The 22,052-nt window shown below is 35.0% G+C and overlaps 2 protein-coding genes across 5 annotated transcripts in view; one reads left to right on the top strand and one right to left on the bottom strand.

Annotated features, from left to right (window-relative positions):
- Positions 1-2,535, bottom strand: part of HEPACAM2 (HEPACAM family member 2) — a 43,202-nt gene extending 40,667 nt beyond the window's left edge. The window contains exon 1 of one of the 2 annotated variants that reach the window (XM_054559480.1): positions 2,429-2,535. The gene's annotated coding sequence lies outside the window, so the exon portion shown is untranslated. Of the gene's footprint in view, positions 1-2,325 lie in introns of both variants that reach the window. The other variant, XM_024249847.2, reaches the window with a different exon arrangement.
- Positions 2,528-22,052, top strand: part of VPS50 (VPS50 subunit of EARP/GARPII complex) — a 127,877-nt gene continuing 108,352 nt past the window's right edge. Inside the window, exons 1-3 of one of the 3 annotated variants that reach the window (XM_024249845.3) lie at positions 2,528-2,716; positions 8,527-8,595; positions 21,260-21,382. In XM_024249845.3, the coding sequence (XP_024105613.2) occupies positions 2,684-2,716; positions 8,527-8,595; positions 21,260-21,382 (225 nt within the window). In that variant the 5' untranslated portion in view covers positions 2,528-2,683. Of the gene's footprint in view, positions 2,717-8,526; positions 8,612-14,694; positions 14,723-21,259; positions 21,383-22,052 lie in introns of those variants that run through there. The other 2 variants (XM_054559478.2, XM_063726081.1) reach the window with 2 other exon arrangements.

The raw sequence follows: 22,052 nt of genomic DNA, 5'->3' as shown, positions 1-22,052 counted from the left end.
AATACCTTTTTGAAAATTGGAAAGGAAATAGCATGTCAAACCTTTTAAAAAGTGTTTGTTAGGATGCCAAGTTTTTTGTTTTTTTGAGCGTAGACAGACAGAAATGAATAACGTAAGGTTCAATTATTTCATATAGTGTTAAGGTATGCTGAATTAGAAAATATAGTTTATTTAGACACCAGCGCTGATTTACTCTACAAGCTTTCAATATTATAGTTATAGCCTTCGAACATTTAGAAGACTGTATCCATTTTTATCCATTTCTCCAGTTTATAGGAAATAAACTAAAATGTAGAGTTTTGGAGTAAAACAAAGTTTCAATACTTTCTTGCTTTTTCAGTGTCAAATAGATAGGGATACACGCATTTTTCTGAATTTGGCCAATAGAAATACACACATTAGATAAAAAAAAAAACTTTTTGGGGGGGATCATCTTTAACTTTGTGTATCTGAGTATGTGAGGGAGAAAATTCCGGGGTTGAATCTGGGTTCTAGTCCTAGATCAAGCTCTCATGAATTACGTGGTCTCGAACCCTTATACAGATACATTTTCTCATCTTTACAGCGTGCATTTGACATGCTAGAGCTGGACTGCCTTTAAGAATCACTGAAGATTTTAAACAAACAAACATCCCCAAAGAAAACAACAATAATAACAGCACACACCTCAGGTGAATCTGAACAGTCACGTTTGAGATCTACTGAACTCGGATCACCCCTAAGATATGCTTTTAAACGAAATTGTGAACTCCTTGTTACCACAACCATAGATTATTAATCTAAAGTGCTTACTTTAGTGTTGCCTTGAGCTCAACAATCAAGAAATGTTTATTGACTTGGGTTTTATTTTATAGGCTAATATGGCTGGCAGTTTTTGTTTCTTTTGATGCTTTCAGGGACTTCTAAATATTGCAGATTTTCACATACAAAGAACAGTCTGACAATTAAGATTAGAGAAGGTAAAGAATAAACTAAACTAGACTTACCCTAAATGTGGCCAGAATTTCTTTAAGGGGTTTGAAATAACAGAGTCAGAGAAGCATATAGGTAAGCATATAATTTCAAAGGAATTGCTGAACGCAGTGATGACACAAGTATGCACAAGGTGGTTCTGTTGGAGTAGAGAACTGGGCAGAATCAAAACCACTAATACCTCATAATTGCATAGTTCTTTACAATTTATACATTTCATTCACCTACATCATCTCATTTATCCTTACAAAGCCCTATATAAAATATTACAACCTCATTTGTAAAAATTAATAAAACGAGGCTCTGAGGGGTGAGAAAATAGAATTTCAGAATGAGAAATAACCTCTGTTAGTGTCCCCTAAACTTCAGTCATTTGTAAATCACCTTTATTAGTTTTGCCATATCTGACTACCACCCATACTATTGTTTACCTAATATTTTTTATTAGGTTGACACACTTGAACTTTTTTTATTCTAAGAAATATTTTTGAAATTATGGGTCTGTGTCATACTTTTAAAAGTTAACATTATAATAAAATAAACTTAAAAAAATTGGTGCCATGCTTTAGAACTTTCTTCAGCACAATACGTGAAAATCTTAACGCATCTGATGACCAATCCTTCAGTTTCTGCTTGCACATCTGCAGTAATCTTAGGCAAGTTCCTTAATTTCGCCATACCTGCTTCGTCATCTTTAAAATGGGAACCCACAGGATTCTTGTGGGGATAAATGAAATCATATATTTAAAGCTATTAGCAGTTCCTGACAGGTACTCAGCTTTCGATAAGTGTTACCTATTATTGTTAGCTTTAGGGCCGCTTTTTCTTCTTCTTCTTCTCATATTCTTATAATTGTAAAGTCCTTTTAAAATTGTGTCCCCAAAGACACTCCTGTTACTTTCCCCAATTTAACTAAACTGCCAAAAGTTGAAAAGAGGACTTTAAAGTGACACGTATACTCGTTATTGTCGTATTTCCCGTCATCACTGCTTTAGAGTACGGAGGTAAAATAATAGGTGGGTGTCAAAATCCTTCGATTTTAGAGCTTTTGCAGGGGATACCAAGACTGAGGTAGAACAGCCCTAAACCTGGAGGGCCGCCTATTGGGCAACCTAGAGCACACCTTTCCTCAGGCCAAACCCAGCGCGCCCGGGGTAGTCTCGAGTTCTCAGGTCACCCCTCAGTGACAGCCCTTTCTTGAGTTCCTTCTCCTTCGCGTCAGTCTCTCGTTCTCCCACCCCGCCCCTCTAGACCAGGTGAGGTTTCCTCCCTCACAATCCGAGGGGACATCGCGTCAGTCTGGCTTATATATTGTCTCCTCTGAGTTTGATCTTTCGCTCAACGCCTAGTCACCTGTGACTTAGGTTTCCGTCTCGCCGAAGAGTAGCTACTACCTAGTGCAAGCACCTTCGTAAGACCGGCGATCGCAGTGGTCGCTCTGAGCAGTAATATTTACCGGCTTAACTGAAGCACCCGCTCTTTTGCTTGCTGGGAGATGTAGTCCCTGGGTTGGCCGCTTTAGTTCATTGTTGCTACCGCCGGCGCCCAGAAGACTACAGTTCCCAGCATGCCCAGGGAAAGACAGGCTAGCCTGGGTAGGCGCCTCCACGTGACCACCCACTATGGCTTCCCAGTGTCAGGACCAGCTGTGTAGTGGCTCGGTGTGATTTGTTAGCTCTTTGAGGCAGGGTACCCTCCTCAGGATTTCGACATGCAAAAAATCAAATCTCTCATGACCCGACAGGTAAGTCGCGGCGGCTGAAGCAAAGGCTTCCTTCATCTCGGAAGTGAGAGGAGCCGAGATGTTCTGTCCCCAACCAGTGGCGGGTGGAGATCTAAGTTATGGGTGGTGGCAGGTGTCAGGGGGACTGGGAAGCCGGGGCATACCCTAGAAAACTCACCTGGGCCGCCTGGATTGGAGCACTGCTCCAGCGGGTACCAGCCTCCCAGAAACATTTGTTTAAAAAGAAGTCATTGAAGGAATCAGGATATCTTTGTCTCCCCTCCTCCTCTTTTTGCCATCTTTCCAGAACAGTCCCAGCTTCCTTGCAAGGTCTTCCGCATCCAGGCTGTCTGTCATATGCAAGCTGATAGCCTGGGTAGGGTGGTGTGGTCTGTGCAGTAGAGGTGACCTGGAAAGACTGAAAACGGATGATTTGAAGACAGAATTAGTAGCTTTTGGATTTGGGGCAAGTCCCCAAACTTTGTAGCTTACGTTTCTGGATGTGAAAATAATTATTTTTGTTCATTTTATTTCACAGTTCTGTTATGAGGGTCATCAATAAGCTAATATATGTGAAAACTCTTTGTGAAATTCTGCTTTAAAAAAATTATTTTTGTCATGGAAAAATACTGATCTTTTCTTTTTTTCCCAGAATGGAAATTCATGAATAAGAGCTTTGGCTATTTTGTAACCTGTCTCATAAATGTTAGGGACCTCGTAATAATGCCTCAGCTTCATTTAAGAAGTGCAGAAATTTTGTTTTATGTACTTATTATGACTTTGTTTTAGCTACCTTTATTTACTTCAGCTTTAATATTTCACTAGAATTCGTCATTTTATTATTTTAATATGAAAGATAGTTAGGATTAGAGTTTTAAATCAACTTGGCTTTTAGAAGTCTGGAGAATGTGGAAGGTAATCGTTTAGTGAAAGGTATATTTGTGAGTTTTTTTCTTGTTGATTACAAAAATGACTCAAATTCCACATTCTTATTTGAGAATTCACAATTTGAGAGATATATAAACAGGATACAAATTGTGTATTTCTCTTGCACAATACACAAATGACCCTTATATGATTATTTTAGTTATGTCAGATCATTTTGTTAATGTTATGAAAATATAATCAAAATGTTCTGTGAATAATAAAGATATTTAAGTAAGTGGCTAGTAACATTTGTTAATTCCTCACGTGTTGAGTACTGGTGTTGCGCGTCCTACTACTTCTTACTTGACGATGAGTTTGGGTCCTGCTGTATCCTGTGGCAGCTGTGTGACTTTCGGCAAGTTACGTAACGTTTTTAAGGATCTGTTTCCACATCTTTAAAATAGGAATAATGTTTACCTTATGGAGTTAGCCTGATAGTGGTGTTTACATGATATAATGAAGTTAAAGAGATTAAGGCGTTAATGGAGTTCTTGGGCATTATCAAGGAAATACTTGAACAAAGAGACCGTTGGTTACATTGGCTACGTTGATGGTGGGAAGCAGGAAAACTGGAAGCAGGCTGTTGCAGTAATTCAAGCAATAGATAAGTTGATGCTGACTTCGGTACCTGTTTGATTTTTAAATCAATATATACTTTTGTACATTATACCACTAATACCTCTAAACTGCCTTTAGAATGCTGAATTGGACTTTTGTGCATCAGCTGTTTGATGCTCTGTCAAGTTTGTTGCCTGCCATGCCGTTCAGTGTAGTTAACATTGTCATAATTGTATGGTAGCTGTGGTTGGTTTAGTTTTTTTGACCTCATTTTGTAAAACTGAGGAGAGAAAAAAATTTCAGATAGCAGTGATAAGTGTATGTCTCCTAAATGTAATGCAATTGTGCTGAAAATGGTAACACTTAAGCCTTAGTCAGTTGCTTATTGAATTTCAGCAGGTCAAACCTGTGTTTAATTGAAATGGAAAAAAATACATTAAAGAACACATACAAAAAGCTGGAACCATGCTGTGTACAAAGTGAGGTAAAATTAGGAGTTTTGTACACATTTTTAAAGTTATCCTAATTATATATGTTATGGCTTGACTTTCACATATTTGATACTGATGCACAGTTCCTGAATCTATGAGGTATGAAATTAGTGTGCCTCCTATTTACATTGAGGGTTTGAATTAGTACAGTTTATTATTGGGTTAAATTTAATAGGATTACAAGCAAGTATACATGAAAGTATTTCTTTTTTTGAACCTATAGAATGTGCTAATAATATATATTGAGTTAATATGGAGAGATAGGAAATTAAGGTCTGTGAAATTTAAGTTTTGGGACATTTCAGCTGTCCTGGGATCTTTGTTTGCAAAATAATGGGAGGAAGGAAGGCTTTGTTAGCTCTCTTTATTTAGACGAGATCTGTTCTTCATCTTTCTCCATTATGCTCACCTCTGTTCTTTGAGTCCATTCAACAAATGTTTATTGAGCAATTTGTGCCAGGCACTATTCTAAGTAAAAAAAAAAAAAAAAAAATAGACAAGTGTTAAGGCAGACATGGTGATAAACACTGTAGAGGAAAAGAGGATAGAAAGTCCTGGGAATTGTTGGTGATTTGAGGTCACTTATAATTTTAGATAGGATGGCCATGGAAGGACTTGCAGAGAAGGTAATATAAAAAAACCTGAAGGGGGTGAGGAAGTGAACTCTGTGATGTAGATATTTGGGAAGGAGCATTTCCAGTGGAAGGAAAGGCAAATGCAGAGGCCCTGAGGCAGGAGCTTGTTTGAGAAATTGCAAGTGGCCTGTGTGGGTGAAGTGAGTGAGGAGAAGAGTAGTGGGAGATGAGGTCAGGATAAGGTTAGATGACTGCAGGCAGGAAGCTAGATCATGTAGTACCTTATGGTTAATCATCACAGAATGCTTGAGATATATGAGACAGTATTTTTGCCTTCTCACATACATGACCTCTTCTACTTCTTTTTTTTTTTTTTTTTTTTTTCAGACAGAGTCTGACTCTGTCGCCCAGGCTGGAGTGCAGTGGCGCGATCTCGGCTCACTGCAAGCTCCGCCTCCCGGGTTCATGCCATTCTCCTGCCTCAGCCCCCCGAGTAGCTGGGACTACAGACGCCGGCCACCACGCCCGGCTAATTTTTTTTTTTGTATTTTTAGTAGAGACGGGGTTTCACTGTGTTACCCAGGATTGTCTCCATCTCCTGACCTCGTGATCCACCCGCCTCGGCCTCCCAAAGTGCTGGGATTACAGGCGTGAGCCACCACGCCCGGCCTGTTTTACTTCTTATAATAGCCTATGAATGATCGTAGAATATAGTGCACAGAAAGGATAGATAAGTTGTTCAAAACCACAGCAAGAAACTCAGGATACAAACTCCAGTGGTCTGCTCCAGAGCCCATTGCTATAATCACTTCACTCTACATCCTCCTAACATGTACACGGGTTTTCAATTTGTGTTACTTTTATTTTGTACATTTGGCAGAAATGTGCCGTGTATTGGTATTGAATTGTTGTGTGGTGACTACTTTTTCTAGATATTGGTATATATCACGTTTACATTTCAGGCATTGGTTTCTTTACGGACTAGCTCTGGGGAAAGAGAAATTAAATATGATATATTTCTGCAGAGATTTCTGTTAGATTAGTTAAGCAAATCTGTACAGATGGTCCCCGATTTACTATGGTTTCACTTAATGAATTTTTGAGTTTATGATGGTTTTATTGAGATTATTAAATGTATTTTCCACTTATGTTGGGTTTAAAAAATTTTTTTATTTTTGGTTCAAGGGTACCTATGCGAGTTTGTTCTATAGGTAAACTCGTGTCACAGGGGTTTGTTGTAGAGATTATTTTGTCACCCAAGTATTAAGCCTAGTACCCAATAGTTATTTTCCTGATCCTCTCTCTCCTCCTACCCTCCACCCTCAGGCAGTCTCAGTGTCTGTTTTCTTCTGTATGTTTCCATATGTTCTCATATGATGGGTTTATTGGAACATAACCCAATTGTAAGTCGAGGAGCATGTGTACTTTGAAAAATGTTTAAAAGACATGGCAATTACATTTTAAAAATGGATTTTAGGGGTGGTCATGATTTTGAATCAAATTGGGAAGTTTTACTTTCATGTGTGCATGTATAATGTATATAGAAGTGTAGTTTGGTAACTCAGCCTTGCCTTCTTTACCACTTTTGATGCTATTCCCTCATGACTGTTGGTGAGAATTCAAGACAGGGAAGAACAAACCGCCCAAGACTAGTAACATACTATTTTTCTCCCTCACTCATTGAAAGGCATATTAAATCTCCTTAGGCTTTTTTTTTTTTTTTTTTTTCCAGCGAGCATTCCTAGAAATTTTTTTTGCAGTCAATTACATGTTCCCATGGGAACAGTGTGCTAATTTGTTGGAGATTGGAGCCTGACCAATGACTTTTACCTAATAATTTACTCATTTCTTTGTTGTTTACTCTGTTTCTGGAACTTTGCTAGCCACTGGGCTGCAGAGGCAAATAGGACTTTGTCTCTCCCTTTCCTTAGGACTTAAAGTTTGGAAGAGAAACATATATTTAAAATTAAAACTTTACTACTTTGGCTGAGGTATTGTCTTGGAAGATGTCTTGCTGAGGTATTGTTTTGGAAAACGCACATTCCTGGCCCAAATCTAGAAAAACCTATTCATTAGGTTTATTTTAGGGCCTAGGAATCTTACTTTTAACAAGTTCCCTGGGTGATGTTGATGGATATGATCCAAGGGTTATACTGAGAAATACTGTGTTCTTTGGAGCATAGGGATTTAGGAAGACTTTGTAGAGGAGATAATTCTGAAAGTGATGTATTGCTTTCTCATTTCCTGGAGTGGTAAGTGTGCCTGAGAGAGGGAGAGGGGGAGAGAAGGGTGGGTAAGGTTAGATATTCTGAGGGTAATGGAAGACTTGGGGTTGAGGCAGAGCACTTTGTAATAAAAAATTTTAGATATGACTAGTGGTATTTAACAACAGGGAAGAGAAAATACACATCTCTATAGTTTAAAGATAAGCAAGTTCTGCTCTGAGTCTCAAATAGTCAACATAAGCATACCATATATTTTGGTTACTAAGGATCCCCAATATAGGGCACCTAAAGGACAATTTGTATCATAAATCTCTCCTCAAATTAATAATAGCTAATTTTGCCTAAAAACTAATATTGCAGGGACATTAAATGTCTGCTTCGAATAGCCTATTTTTAAAAAGAGGATTTTAAAGAAAATGTAAATTGCTGATTTCTTTCTATTTTAATAATTTCCCCTGGTACAAATAAAGCTTTCAGAATCCCTCAGTTGATGTGAATATAGAAAGTACAGGGCACCAAAGAACTAAAGGACAGGTAAAAGACAGTGAGATATGAGACTTCAATCTTAATTTGTGCAGCATGAATTGGATACATTGGTGGGAAATAATCAAGTAAAATGAAGGGATTACTTATATGTTAGCTTAGTTGGTTAGTATATTGTATCTGTGAATCATAATACTATTGCTTGGACTTTTTTCCTGATGGATTTAGTAATTATTATTGTATGTATAAGTGGCTTTTATAGAATGCTTTTTGTTATGTAAGCTTCTTTACTTTTGGCTGTTTTCAAATCATAGATGGGTTGGACTTCCACCATTAGTTGTAAAGTTGCCATATAATACTCTTTTATTTTAAAATACCAAAAGTACACCCTTCTCTGATTTAATAATAGTACTATGTATATTAAATGATGATTGCTTTTAGAATATATCTTCCATATTTTGAAGCAGGAAAATTTCTATTTTTAAAGTGGTCATTTCTTTTTCAGTAGGTGTATTCTATCCTTTTATAATTCTTCAGCATGATTAAAATTTTCCTCGTCTTATTTTTTTAAGGGTCTGAAAAGCCCTCAAGAAAGCCTCAGTGATCTTGGTGCCATAGAGAGTCTCCGGGTCCCTGGAAAGGTATTGAGCTACACGTGTGAGCGTGACTTTTTACTTCCTTAAGAAAATATGATTGCCTCTGGATAGTAATTGATTCACAGAAGCTTTTCTTTCCTACAGGCAGATGGTTGTTAAGATAAGCTAGGTAAATTTTTATTGTATAGTAGGTGTAGGGCTTATTTCATTACACATTGGGATGCAGTATGTATGATTCATTATAGCAAAGCAAAAAATGCAAACTTGATAAATTTGGAATTTATTATATTAAATTCTTAGCCTGAAAGCAGTTATGTATATGTGTATGCACACACACACACACACACACACTTATTGATTTATCTGCTGTAATTTGTAGAAATAAAATGAAATAGTTGACTACTGACTTTTTATGCTCTTAACATTCTGTGCCAAAAATCATGATTATATTTTTGTTGTGGAGCAGAGGTTTTTGAATAAGCATCTAAACCATTGTGTATACTGAATTGTATAACTTATCTCCTAGATTGTAGGTATTTTAGATTTTAATCCTCTGATATTCATGTGAATTTCTCAGTTTACAAATTTTATGTAGGTTATTTGAAAGCTAGCTGGATTCCCCTTGGAATTATTAAGTATTGTTAAATCCCTGCTGTTTTTCTGGAGTGTTGCTGCTTGGAGCTGCCCATGTGAATAGCTGCTCCATCACAGATTAAGCTGGCACTTTTGAATGTCTGTTGAAGTATTTTTTAATTTGAGAGTGATACGTGAAAATACTGTTTGTTTTCTGCATCAGGCGTTTGAATACACAGGGTGTGCTTCTCTTGATCAGCAGTTTAAGGCCTCTCCTTACACCTCGGTGTCAGCTCCTTAGGAGGATGATTTCCATTTCTTTCAGGTGCCTTACCTGCTAAAGTGAATGTTGTATTTACTGCATTGTTTTTATTTTGGGTTAGACTGAAACATATTCTCCAAATGCAATAAAATTATAACCAACCCTTTTGCATGAAATGGTTCAGACAAAAACTTAAAAAAAGCATTCCGTATAGTTTTATGTTATTGAAAATTATTGACTATGAAAATGTTGGGAAACAAGAGATAGCCATAAATCCTAATTAATTGACAATAATTCTCTTTATTTCTTTGACTTAAGAAAAAGATTATCATGCATTATGAACATACCTTGAATTAGATTGTATTACTTTTTGCAGAATCAATGTCAAATTGATGAGTGAGCCTCTTTAAAAAAATACATTACTGTCTTAACAAGAACTTTCTGTTGTGTCTCCACCATGAGCCATGATGGTTTCCCAGTAGTGGTTGGTAGTGAATTTATGGTGATCTCATTACACAGTCTTCTTATTGACTGTACACCCCTAGCTCCATCAGTGACCAGTGCAGTCTGTACTTTTAGGATAACTGGCCTTGGGTGGAGTGGCCAGTCTGGGATCACAAGGTCAGCAAATATAAATGGTTCAGGTGAAGAGTAAGCCTAAAGCACTGGTCTGTTTAGCACATACTAAGAAGCTAAGTTAGTTAAATAATAAAACAGTTAATAGTAAAAAAGGTATTGATGCTGTAAGCTTACATTTAACCTTACACTAAGAAATCCCTACAAGCTTCATCTGCCTGTTTGTTTTTTCTGTGTTCTCCTATAGCATAACAAATGATGGAGGGTGAGCAGAGCTTCTGCCTTCTTTCTGGGTGGTTCTGAGAACATGAGAGTTGCTGGGTCCAGAGAGTGGCAAAGCTCCAGTCAGTAAACTGAGTCTTTGGATGAGGTTTGAAGTCAGTACTGAGATCAAGAGTTAAGAAGACTCATATTCAGAAATTCCTTACACAGCATAGCTTGATGTAACTTTAATGTTCAGTATTTTTCGCAATTTAGATAAGACTTTATACTTAGATCATAACATATATATTTTAATGATTTATTTTTATATAATTGCTTTGAAATTAATGTTGTTGCTAGTTCTTGATGACCTGAAATTTGATGTAATTGAAAAAGATCTTTATTTAAGATCTTTTAAAATTAAGATTAAAAGCGTTTTAACAAAATGGAAAATGTTAATTCAAATGATTATTTTAAAATAACTTTTGCTTTAAATATAAAATTAATGTGTACTCTAAACAGAAAACATGATAAACAGAAAAAGGTATCTAAAAAAAAAATCACAAACATCACCAACACTGTCAAGGTTAACATTGCCTACTGGTCTTTTCCCTATGCATATTCAACAAATTTATTGAGTTTCTATGTGCTAGAGATATTTTCTAGGGATTGGCAGTATAGCAGTGAAAAGACAAAGTTCTCTCCAAAAGTCAAAACTTCCCTGTTGTCAGACAGTGAGCTTACATTCAAGCGGGGGTAAGGCGATTACAAATTATAATACTGTGAAGGAAACAGGGCGATGAGATAAACTCTTTGAAATTGGCAGTTATTTTACAGGAAGTAGTCAGTATAGCTTTTTATGGTATTATAAGTTATACAACCTTTTAAAAATGGTATCATACTCTAGAAATTATTTGGAAGCTTGGGTTTTTAACTTAGTGATATATATATATTACATAGAAAATTCTCACAGTATATTCTAGGTTTAAAAAGCAAGGTACCCATTAGTTTTGCTTAGGGGAGTACTCTTTGAACTTAACAATTTGTGCTATTTAAGTAGTCACTGTTAATTCTTATATGGAAAACTTATAAACATTAACTTCATTTAATAGCTCTGCCTCACTCATAAGTGTAGGTACAAGTTTTAAAAAACATATGCCTGGTCTTCAGGAATCGGCTCCTTTCTTTTCATAGTATCTTTCTAAGTTAGGACAGGGAATTGAGAGATTTCAGTGGCACTTTCAAGAAAGAAATAGGTTAGTTTGGGTTCTGTTACATGAAAAGGTTCTAGTATAAGGATAAGTAGGAGAAAAGTATTAGGATAAATGATGGCTGTTTAAGTTTAAAATGGTCAAATATTGGCAAATTGTATGTGCTTCAACTTGCTAGAAAAAGGAGGGTAGTGAAGGAGAATTGAAGGGCACTAGGTGTGCTTGATAAGCCAGATGGTATTATTTATTTATTTATTTTAGAACTGTATAAATTCAAAGTGGGAAGAAACTGTATAAACCATCTGGCACAATTTCTGCATTTTATAGACAATCTGATCCTGTGCCCCATTTTAAGAGCAGATGCAAGTCAAATGGTAATCTTTATACTGGAAATTTGGAATTTGGGTGGATAAAATAGTATAGAAAAGTAGAAAACATTTAAGGTTCTTTTCAGAACTTGCTAGAGGAAAGGAAACTTTTAGACAGATTTCAGAAATTTTAGCTTAAATAGCTCAGTGCCAAGATCAGTGGTGCCCAAGCTTTGCTGTACATTTAGAATCAGCAGTCCCCAGGCCATGGCCAATTCCAATTAAATCACCGTTTTTGGATGGAGGCAAGTGTCAGTAATATTTAGAGATTCCCCGGTAATTCCAGTGTAGAGCCGGGTTTGGGAACCAATGGCCAAGATGAGAATATTATCTCAAGAATGGAGCAACAGGAAATAGAGGAACTGTTCTAAAAAATCGTTTGGAAGTTTTACTGAGAATTTTTGTAGAATAAGATAGAATGACCTAAAATTTCATTCTTCGAAATGGATTCTGTTATATTTCAAATTAGTGGGATTTTCATGCAGAGGTAAAGATATAAGAAATTAGGTAGTATTTTCTAAGTTTGTTAATCCATTTAAACATGAAAGATATTTTACTTAATTGGTTACAAGAATTAAGAATAAAACTAGTATTTGTTATAATATATAATAGTAGAGCCACAACGTTATTAGTTACAGAACTTATTTGGACTGTTTTTGAGAGTATTTGTTGAACCCTGATTAAAAAGTAAAAATACCAGTATTCAGAACCTTATAAATCTGCATCCAGCCTTTATTAATATACACTTTTCATAGTACTTCCACAGTGGCACAATATGAACCTGAAAAAGAGTATTGACACTAATATTGTTTTATGAATTTTTACTGAAGCATTGCCTCCTCATAGTATTCTTTAATGATAAGGGGTTTTTTTTGGCCTCAATTTAATTAACTCATAAATAGTAATGGGATTCAGCTGTCTTTACTGTTACATGATTGGTTTACTGTTGATTTTTTTTTTCATGAAAGAAAAATATAGGATGAGGAGACAAAATAAATGTCTGTTGCAGTCAACATTTGAGAATATAATTGTATAAGAAATAATTTTTTATGCTTCATCCATTCAACAAATATTTATTGAGTACCTGCCTACTCTGAAGCATTTCTACTTATATAAATTCTAGGAATTTGAGCAGAATGTTTTCTAGAGTTTCTAGTACTTCTGTGAAATCAGATAAACCGATTTGACTTGACTTCTTAAAATCCATTAAAAGAATCCTAAAACCCCATGCTAACTGCAGAGCTTGGTTTACAGTTTCACCAAGATTTGTGGAAAGTGTGCTTGAATCACAGTCAAGAGACATAGGTTGAAGTATTGACTTAAACATTCAGCTTGTTGAAAGGAAGTCATTTTAATGCTTTGTGCCTCAGTTTCTTCATTTGTGAAAAGATGCTATTGAACTAGATGACTTTTTTGGAGTCCTTTTTGCTCGAATGCTTTATACTTTCTATATTGTAATTTTTGTAGGAGAAATATGATACAAGAAATATACATTCTAAATTTTTTGAGCAGTTTTTGTTAGAAGATTTGCATATTGGTGTCTGTATTAGAGAGGATTAGTATTGAGGTTTATGACTAGGTGAATTTATTTAGTGATTGTGATAAAGACTTTCAATTTAGGATTATGTATCATTTAGGACAGGTGTCTTCTGCAGGTGGTACTAAGGGAGACTCTAACTATGGATCTGCAAAATCATTTAAGAGTTTTTCTTAGGTGCTCATGGCTAACAGTATTTAGTTGTGTTCTTTTTAACCATTAATGAAATTATGCTTCTCATAGCTTCAGATGCTTTGAGAAGCAAATCATATAAGTTCGTTCATACAGTCCATTTGGCAAACACTTATGGAACCAGACAGTTACTAATCATTGAAGATGCAAAGAGGTACAAGACTGTTCCTAACTCAACCTGAGTGGGGGAGACAAGCAAAAATAGATAATTGCAGAGGAGTAGAGGCACAATAGAGTTCAGCTAGGAGAGGATGTGGAGTAGGTAGAAATGTATTCAGGATCTTTTAGAGTTGGCAATTAATTTTTTTAAGAAAGATTACAGTTTTATGGGGTGAGTTGTTGAGTAGAGGTTGGGGAGAAGGATACTGATTAAGAAGAAAACAGGAACATAAGGTATAGGAAATGGAGAGGGGTTACATTGGAAGGACATTTAAAAAGCAGAATTTAAGATTGATGATTTTATTGGATTTGGAAGGTGGAAGAACCTGTGAAAGGCACTGGGATTGAAGGTGCTGTGATGTTGTCTTTTCTCAGAATAGACAGTATTATTTTCTTTTAGAGAAAGTGATGACATGTTCGAAAACAAAAGAAAAACAAAATTAAGATGTACATACTCGATTTTTCTCTGTATATCTTGATTTATGATGTGTCTTTTCTTCAGTGTTAGCCCCAGAAAGGACAGGCATGTGACACATATTAAAATATGTCATCTTAATCACTTGATTGTGTTATAAAGCTGGATTAAAATGTGATCCAGTAACCTTTTATTAAAATGTTCTATAAATCATTTTGCCCAAAACCTCTTTTTAAATTGTAACTTCAACAGTATTCCACTAGATGGCACTAAAAGCCTGAAGAAAAACAGGGTAGGCTTTACAAGATAAGTTTATTTAAAATGCACACAGAAACTGATGAACCGGCTATCTTTGATGGATTATTATTGTTGTTCTAGTGGGATTTTAGGAGAATGTGCCATTTCCTCACGTAATCAGACATCTAGCAATTCATTATAAACTTACGTGGCATATGGTTTTAGGGTATCTGTGATCTTGAAATAAGTTTTGAATCCTGTTTCATTTGGAAAGTGATAAAATCTATTTCTGTTCAGTGATTTATGACTTTTGTAATACTGACTGAATATTGAAAACTTCATGTTTTGTTCTTACTTCTAGCTCTGTTTAGATTTTGGTGACTAAACGCTTCTTTTTTTTTTTTTGCTTTCAGTTAGAGCCCTAACGTGATGTTAACTTTGGTAAGATTATAGCTTCTGTTTTCCCTATAACAGAATAGATTTTTTATGTTGACGAATGAAGAAATGCAAACAGTAAAAAAAAGTCCTTGATAAGATTTGCTGTGGCAAACCACAAATCATGCTTGTAAAATTTCTCCTCTTTCCTTCTCAACACACACATACACAAACACTGCATTCTGCCATTGAGTTATATAATCAGCTATATAAGCACTATGTTCTGCCACTGAGTTATATAATCAGGTGTATAATGTGAACTGTGGTCTAATGAGCTAAGTACAGAAAGAGGAGTTGGTGTGCATTTCATTTTTTATTCTATATATTTTTTGCAGAGTTTTGAAATCTGACCTGTGAAGTGAAGATTTGCAGTCATATTTTTGTTTGAATAAAAACTAGTACTGAAGATTATGAGATTCCAAGCTGTTATGTGGGTTTAGAAATTAGGTTAAATTACTTTTCAAAATTGCAGAAAATATTGAGTTTAATAATGGTAAGGAAAACTGTTAAGCTGTCATAACTTTTTATACAAGTGAATAGAATTAAGAGCCCTGAATTTGGATTAGTATTTTTAATTAGTGTGGTATTTTAGATAATTTAAAAGTAGTGATTAAATACAAAATTAGTAGTCTCTCTTTTTTTCCTCCTAAACTTGAATATATTCCCTTGAGTGATGAACTCTTAAGTGGAAAATTTTTTGGTAAAGTTACAGCCTAGTTCCTTAGAAACCATAAACATACTGGGAATGTATTATAATACCTTACATTTGAGGGCTCAAATTGTTTTACATAGCTGAATCCCCAATTCCCATAAAACCTTTTTTGTTGAGAGGAAAAGTAGCTTGGCTAAATCAAAGATGTTGACTTAAATCTCTAATATGATTGTTTTTCTTCATTTTTCATAAAGTTACATTTCTGATGTACATTTATGTGCATGTTCATGTAGCTTTATCTCAGACATGATCAAAATAGAAAAATAGACTAGGTGGTATTATATGCAACCTTATTGCATGTTGTGACTGCTGGAAAAACACAGCCTCTAAAACGTTGAATTCTGCTTGGTTTATTACATTAAGAAAATATTGAATATTTATGCCTGTTTTTGATATAGCCTAACCTGAGGCAGTGATATGTGTTAAGATGTTTTATTTTTAGTGAAGAAAATATGGTTCTAATATATAAAAAATATATTGAATTTAAACAAATCTCAGTTGTTGCATTTGTCTTTTGGCATACATGCAGACTCTCCCTTGTGACATTTTTCTATCCTGCGGAAGCCACACTTTATTGCTTTAATCTGTTGTGCACTTTGTCGATTCAATATTTTTACTTTTGCTTTGCTTTATATTTGTAACCCTATTCCCCCAATTTCTAAATCTGAAATTCTACCTATTCTCTCATATTTTCCAAATGCCACCGCTTCCATCAGATGTGAACCCACCGTCTGATGCCTTCATTCTGTTTGCATCACCCTCATGTTCTGCCGTGTATTGTCATTGCTTACTTATTCATCTGACCCCTCCTATTATTTTAACAACTGTTTGAGGGAAGAGCTATATTTTACTCATTTTTGTTCCTGTATGACCTACTATGGGAAATTTTTACATAGTGGGAATTTAAAAAATTGTTAAATGAAATTTGTTTTTTGGGGGAAGATAAGGTTATAGAGCTTTGAAAGTAGGCAGGTTAGTTTCTAATGATAGTATGAGAGAGAGATTTGATTTGTTCGTTTTTTGCCTTTATGCTTTTGTTTTCTCCTCTTTGTTATTCCAATTCATTACTTTAATTGTAGTTTTTTTCTCCAGCTTTAATTCTGGGGTAATGCTGATATACTTTTTGCTTAGTTTACCATTGACAGCAAGTTGTGTGGCAGCACATTTGGTAGCCTGTAGTTGTTGACAAGTTATTTTTGGATTTTCAAGTTTTAGAGAGCATTTATATCACTGTTAATGATACTATGTATTTATTAATTATTATGTGACATAAAATTTATTATAAAAATGTTTTAAACATTTTTAAGGCTGAAATATTTTATGCTAGACTTAGTTTGAATATCTAATATTATTATAATTTTTTTCTTAAATCACATGTTTAAATATGGTGTAAGAAGTTTCATTTGGTATTCATTTCCCCCAATTTTGCCTTGTAATTTTTTTATAGGAAACCTTTTGTTCATTTTGTTTATGTAAAATTTGGGCTCACACCTATGTATTGGTTCTGTTTTAGGTGAAGAATTACATATTTTTGTACATCTCCCACCCTAGGGAATCAGTTTCTATTAAATTATGTAGGAATTGTGTTAAGAATATGCAATCTGGTTGCTTCTGTTTATTTTTCTAATTTACATGTGTAAAGTATTTCTAAATCAGTTCACATTGTTATCTGTAATTAAAAGAAAGAAATGTTTTACTAAGAGTTTGTGGAAAATTTTGACTATTGAAACAAGAACATATTGTCTTTTCCTTTCCTTTTGTCTCATGTTAATTTTTTTGCAATTAACTGTAAATTAATTTTAGTTTCATCAGTGATTATCTACGGTGTGCCTTGGCACTGTGGAGCAGCATGATGGAGAATGAAGAGAAATCTCAGTTCTCAAGAAGTGTACAGTCTGATTGAGCAGGCAGCCCTAACAGCGATGAAACATTTAGACAATGATTAGGTTGAAGCAGAGCTTTACAGACTGCTAGTTCAGTGGGACTAAAAAGAACACGGTGATCGGGATTCTAATCAGAAGGGGGTTTGAATAAGTTCCAGTTCAGATGTATATTTTCACATAGAAGTTATGAAATTGTTTTAAAGGAGAGGATATTTTATAGGGAAATAATATTACATAGGGGCATTTGTTTTAGATTCAATTCTATTTTGTATGCTACATTTCTTTTTCTGATTTTCTAGGTTTTATTCCTTTCCTTAGTCCAGGTTTCTTACACTTCAGAGTGTCAGGTGTTCCATGTCAGTTCTTTGAAATTATATGGGGTTGTATGCTCTCTGTGATACTAATTGCTTAGTTCTTTAGGAAAGAATAGCATTTGACATAAATATACAGATTGTACTCCTTTTACAGAATTCATCATGTTTTTGAAATGTATACTTGTGAGATACTTATAAATTATGTTTTTTCTTTGGCATTCTTAATAACTTTGGATAATTTGTTTCACTGTCATTTTGAGAGAGACAGAGAGAGAGAGAGAGAGAGAGAAACAAAGAGAGAGAGAGAATGCATGTTTGCCCTTTACAGGTGAAAAAAAAACTAGGCATGAAGAGACTAAGTTGCCGAGGGTTAATGATGGAATTGCAGCTGAAAATCCAAGTATCTTTACCTTCTTATCAATCAATTAGGTACTATATGGAGAACCTCAGCATGGTGTTATATGTCATTGACATTTATGCTTTTAAGATGAAAGTACTCAATCGTTGCAGTCTATTTGAATTTCTGGCTTGGCTCTCTTTCTGATTTTAAAAAATTGTAGCAGTTTTTGTAATCTTCAAATATTTTGTCTTGAATGGTATCAACTGCATTTATTTGCTCATGTTACTGCAGACTGCAGAATTCCTAGGGAGGCAGTGTTGCCGTGTCCTCACTTGGGCCTCATTTCCTCCCCTCCCTCAGCTTACAGTATAGGAAGCTGATATTTCAAATACCTGTGGACTTTTAGGGAAGGAGATTGCCAGGAAGTTCAGACCTCCTCTTCCATTTCATTTCTGACTCTCATTTCATATTTCAATTGGATGCATGGAGGCTGCCTGTTGATAGGCTAGTTGGTAACCTTCCCTTCCACACGTGTGAGTTTTAACCAAGTCTGCGCAGCAGCACCACTGTCCAGGGTGCTAAATGGATTCATGTGTTGTAGATAAACCCCTTCAGGAATGTAGCTCCCACTGTTGGGACCCTGGATTTCTTACTGCACTCATAGTAACTGATTGCACGCTGGCTCAGTGATAGCTATGTCATTGACCTTTTTTTCTCGGTGTATTTTATGAGTTAGCACAGAAGAGGGATTTTCTTTTCCAAGCATATTTGATTATTCAAGTTTGATATTTATGAGTTTGCCTTCTCTTTTAAGTTTATTGGAATTTTACATTTAAACAGTCAACATTTTCTTGAGTTTTAGATTTGTTCTATTTTTTTAGCTTGAAATTACTAATAGGGAATAATTTTATAGTTAGTTTTACAAATACAAAGTATAAGTTAAACTCTAAAAGATATCTGAGCAAGGCTCTTTTTACAAATAAAAAATATACCCTGCAATAAAATAATCTAGAATGTCTCTATTTGAAAAATATACTGTTCTTTGATCTTTCACAAACCTGACAAAAACAAGCAATAGGGAAAGGATTCCCTATTTAATAAATGGTGTTGGGAAAATTGGCTAGCCATATGCAGAAAGCTGGGTCTCTTCTTTACACCTTATACAAAAATTAACCCAAGATGGATTAAAGACTTAAACGTGAGACCTAAAACTATAAAAACCCTAGAAGAAAACCTAGGCAATACCATTCAGGACATAGGCATGGGCAAAGACTTCATGATTAAGACACCAAAAGCAATGGCAACAAAAACCAAAATAGACAAATGGGATCTGATTAAACTAAAGAGCTTCTGCACAGCAAAAGAAACTATCATCAGAGTGAAAAGGCAACCTACAGAATGGGAGAAAATTTTTGCAATCTATCCATCTGACAAAGAGCTAATATCCAGAATCTACAAAGAAATTAAACAAATTTACAAGAAAAAAACAACCCCATCAAAAAGTGGTTGAAGCATATAAACAGACACTTCTCAAAAGAAGCCAACAAACGTATGAAAAAAAGCTCATCATCACTGGTCATTAGAGAAATCCAAATCAAAACCACAATGAGATACCATTTCACGCCAGTTAGAATGGTGATCATTAAAAAGTCAGGAAACAACAGATGCTGGAGAGGATGTGGAGAAATAAGAATGCTTTACACTGTTGGTGGGAGTGTAAATTAGTTCAACCATTATGGAAGACAGTGTGGCAATTCCTCAAGGATCTAGAGCTAGAAATACTATTTGACCCAGCAATCTCATTACTGGGTATATACCCAAACGATTATAAATCATTCTATACAGATACATGCACACGCATGTTTATTGCGGCACTATTCACAATAGCAAAGACTTGGAAGCAACCCAAATGCCCATCAAGGATAGACTGTATAAAGAAAATGTGGCACATATATACCGTGGAATATATGTAGCCATAAAAAAGGATGAGTTCATGTCCTTTGCAAGTACATGGATGAAGCTGGAAAGCATCATTCACAGCAAACTAACACAAGAATAGAAAACCAAACACCGCATGTTCTCACTTATAAGTGGGAGTTGAACAATGAGAACACATGGAGGGGAACGTCATACACTGGGGCTCATTGGAGGGTGGGGGGCTAGGGGAGGGATAGCATTAGGAGAAATACCTAATGTAGATGATGAGTTGATGGGTGCAGCAAACCACGATGGCACGTGTATACCTATGTAACAAACCTGCACATTCTGCACATGTACCCGATAACTCAAAGTATAATAAAAAGTGAAAAAAGAAAAATACACTGTTCTTTAACTGACCAGATAATTTTTGTGCATTTCCTTAGTATTTTTATTGTGTTATTTTAATTACTGAAAATGATTTAAAACAATAGTTCCTTTTTGTGTATATAAATGTATTTGAGATTAATTTGAATTAAAAATCAAGTGGCTAACTTGTTATATGTCTATAATAATGTCTTGATTAACTAGTGTGGCAGGGGAGTGGGTATCTGAATTGTAAAAATTTGCTAGTTAACTGAAGCTTTATCTGATTATGCAGTGAAATTGCGTAGGATAAGGATGCTGACATTGGGTTTAGGGATTTGTCTGTCATGCTCTTTTTCAAATCCACAGAACCTCCATTCTGTATCATTAGAAAGAAAGCATTTTATCATATAGAGAAGTTTAGGTTCATAATCAGATAATGATCATTAATTGTAACAGCAACCCACTTTGAAGGAAGCCTCATAGTATTACAGAACTAAATTTGTGAACCTTTTCTGGAGCCACTGTTTCTTAGCTGAGTACTGAGATTTTTTTTAGCAGAGTTGATGTCTTCTACGCAGGACTCCAAAGTTGATTGTGACGCAGAAGTTATTGAGGTGTTCTTCCCTTATTATCTGTGGTGAGACAGATTTTAGAATATTATTAAATAGTAAAATGTATATATCTGTGATATGTATGTATGATAGGTTTAGGTAGTCACTTTTTTTTCTTTTGTTGAACATTAAAATTTTTATCAACCTTGTTGACATGCAAGGAATTGAGAATAAAATCTAAATATTCAAACTGGCTAGTTTTCTTCTGTAGTTGTTAGTGTTAATGGTCGGCTAGTTCCTAATTTCCTGTGAACTTTTCTGGTTTCTGTTGGTTTGTATCCTTGGTCAGAATCGTTCCAGGTAGATGTGACTGTTAAGACAAATGATCATTTATTTCCATGCAGATATAATTTTAACAGCTACAATTACTATAATTGTGATTTTTTTTTTCTTAAAGGAAGAATTCAGGGAACTTCGAGAACAGCCAAGTGACCCTCAAGCTGAACAAGAGCTTATTAATAGTATTGAACAAGTATATTTTTCTGCGGATTCATTTGATATTGTTAAATATGAGCTGGAGGTAAACAGAATTTCATTAAAACGTAACTAACGCCTATTTTGTTCAGTGATTGGATTTGTGAGATTTGAATACTTTTTTGAGGCATTTATGTATTTTTGGTACCAGAATAGGTCTGTGATTACCACATTGTGATTAAATCAACTGTCAGCATTGTTTGGCGATGAAATTATTATTTTTTAAATGTAACTTTAAATACAACCGTTCAGGGAAACATTTCTGTATTTTTGGTTTTCAATTGTTAGTATTTAATGTGTTAGTATGCTGTTTGTATCCTATGTTATATTATCTATGTTTAGAGAAGCTCAGACTTTTAATTACGAAATATGTATTTACGTAATTGTTTAGTGATGATAAAAATTCTTATGCCATAGTGTTTATAATACTGACATTTTAAATTTATAAGAACTTTAACAAAAGTCAGAATAGTGAAATTTAGTCTTAGATACAACCAAATGCTGTATGCACATATACTTTATATGCATTATTCACAGTCAGTCCCCAACTCAGTTTGAAGTTTCATCAATCAGTTGACTGAGAGTGTTTCCCTGTATACGGTATGCATTTTTTGGTTAGTTTCCCATACTGTCCTCTGAAAGCTGATGTAATCCAGAATGTAGTCCAACAACTATCACACAGTAGTACTTATGGTTTGTAATATTCCAGAGGAGAA

The sequence above is a fragment of the Pongo abelii genome, chromosome 6, assembly GCF_028885655.2.
Source record: "Pongo abelii isolate AG06213 chromosome 6, NHGRI_mPonAbe1-v2.0_pri, whole genome shotgun sequence".
Lineage (NCBI taxonomy): Eukaryota > Metazoa > Chordata > Mammalia > Primates > Hominidae > Pongo > Pongo abelii.
Note: the sequence above shows the minus strand (reverse complement) of the source record. Positions and strands in the feature narration are given on the sequence as shown.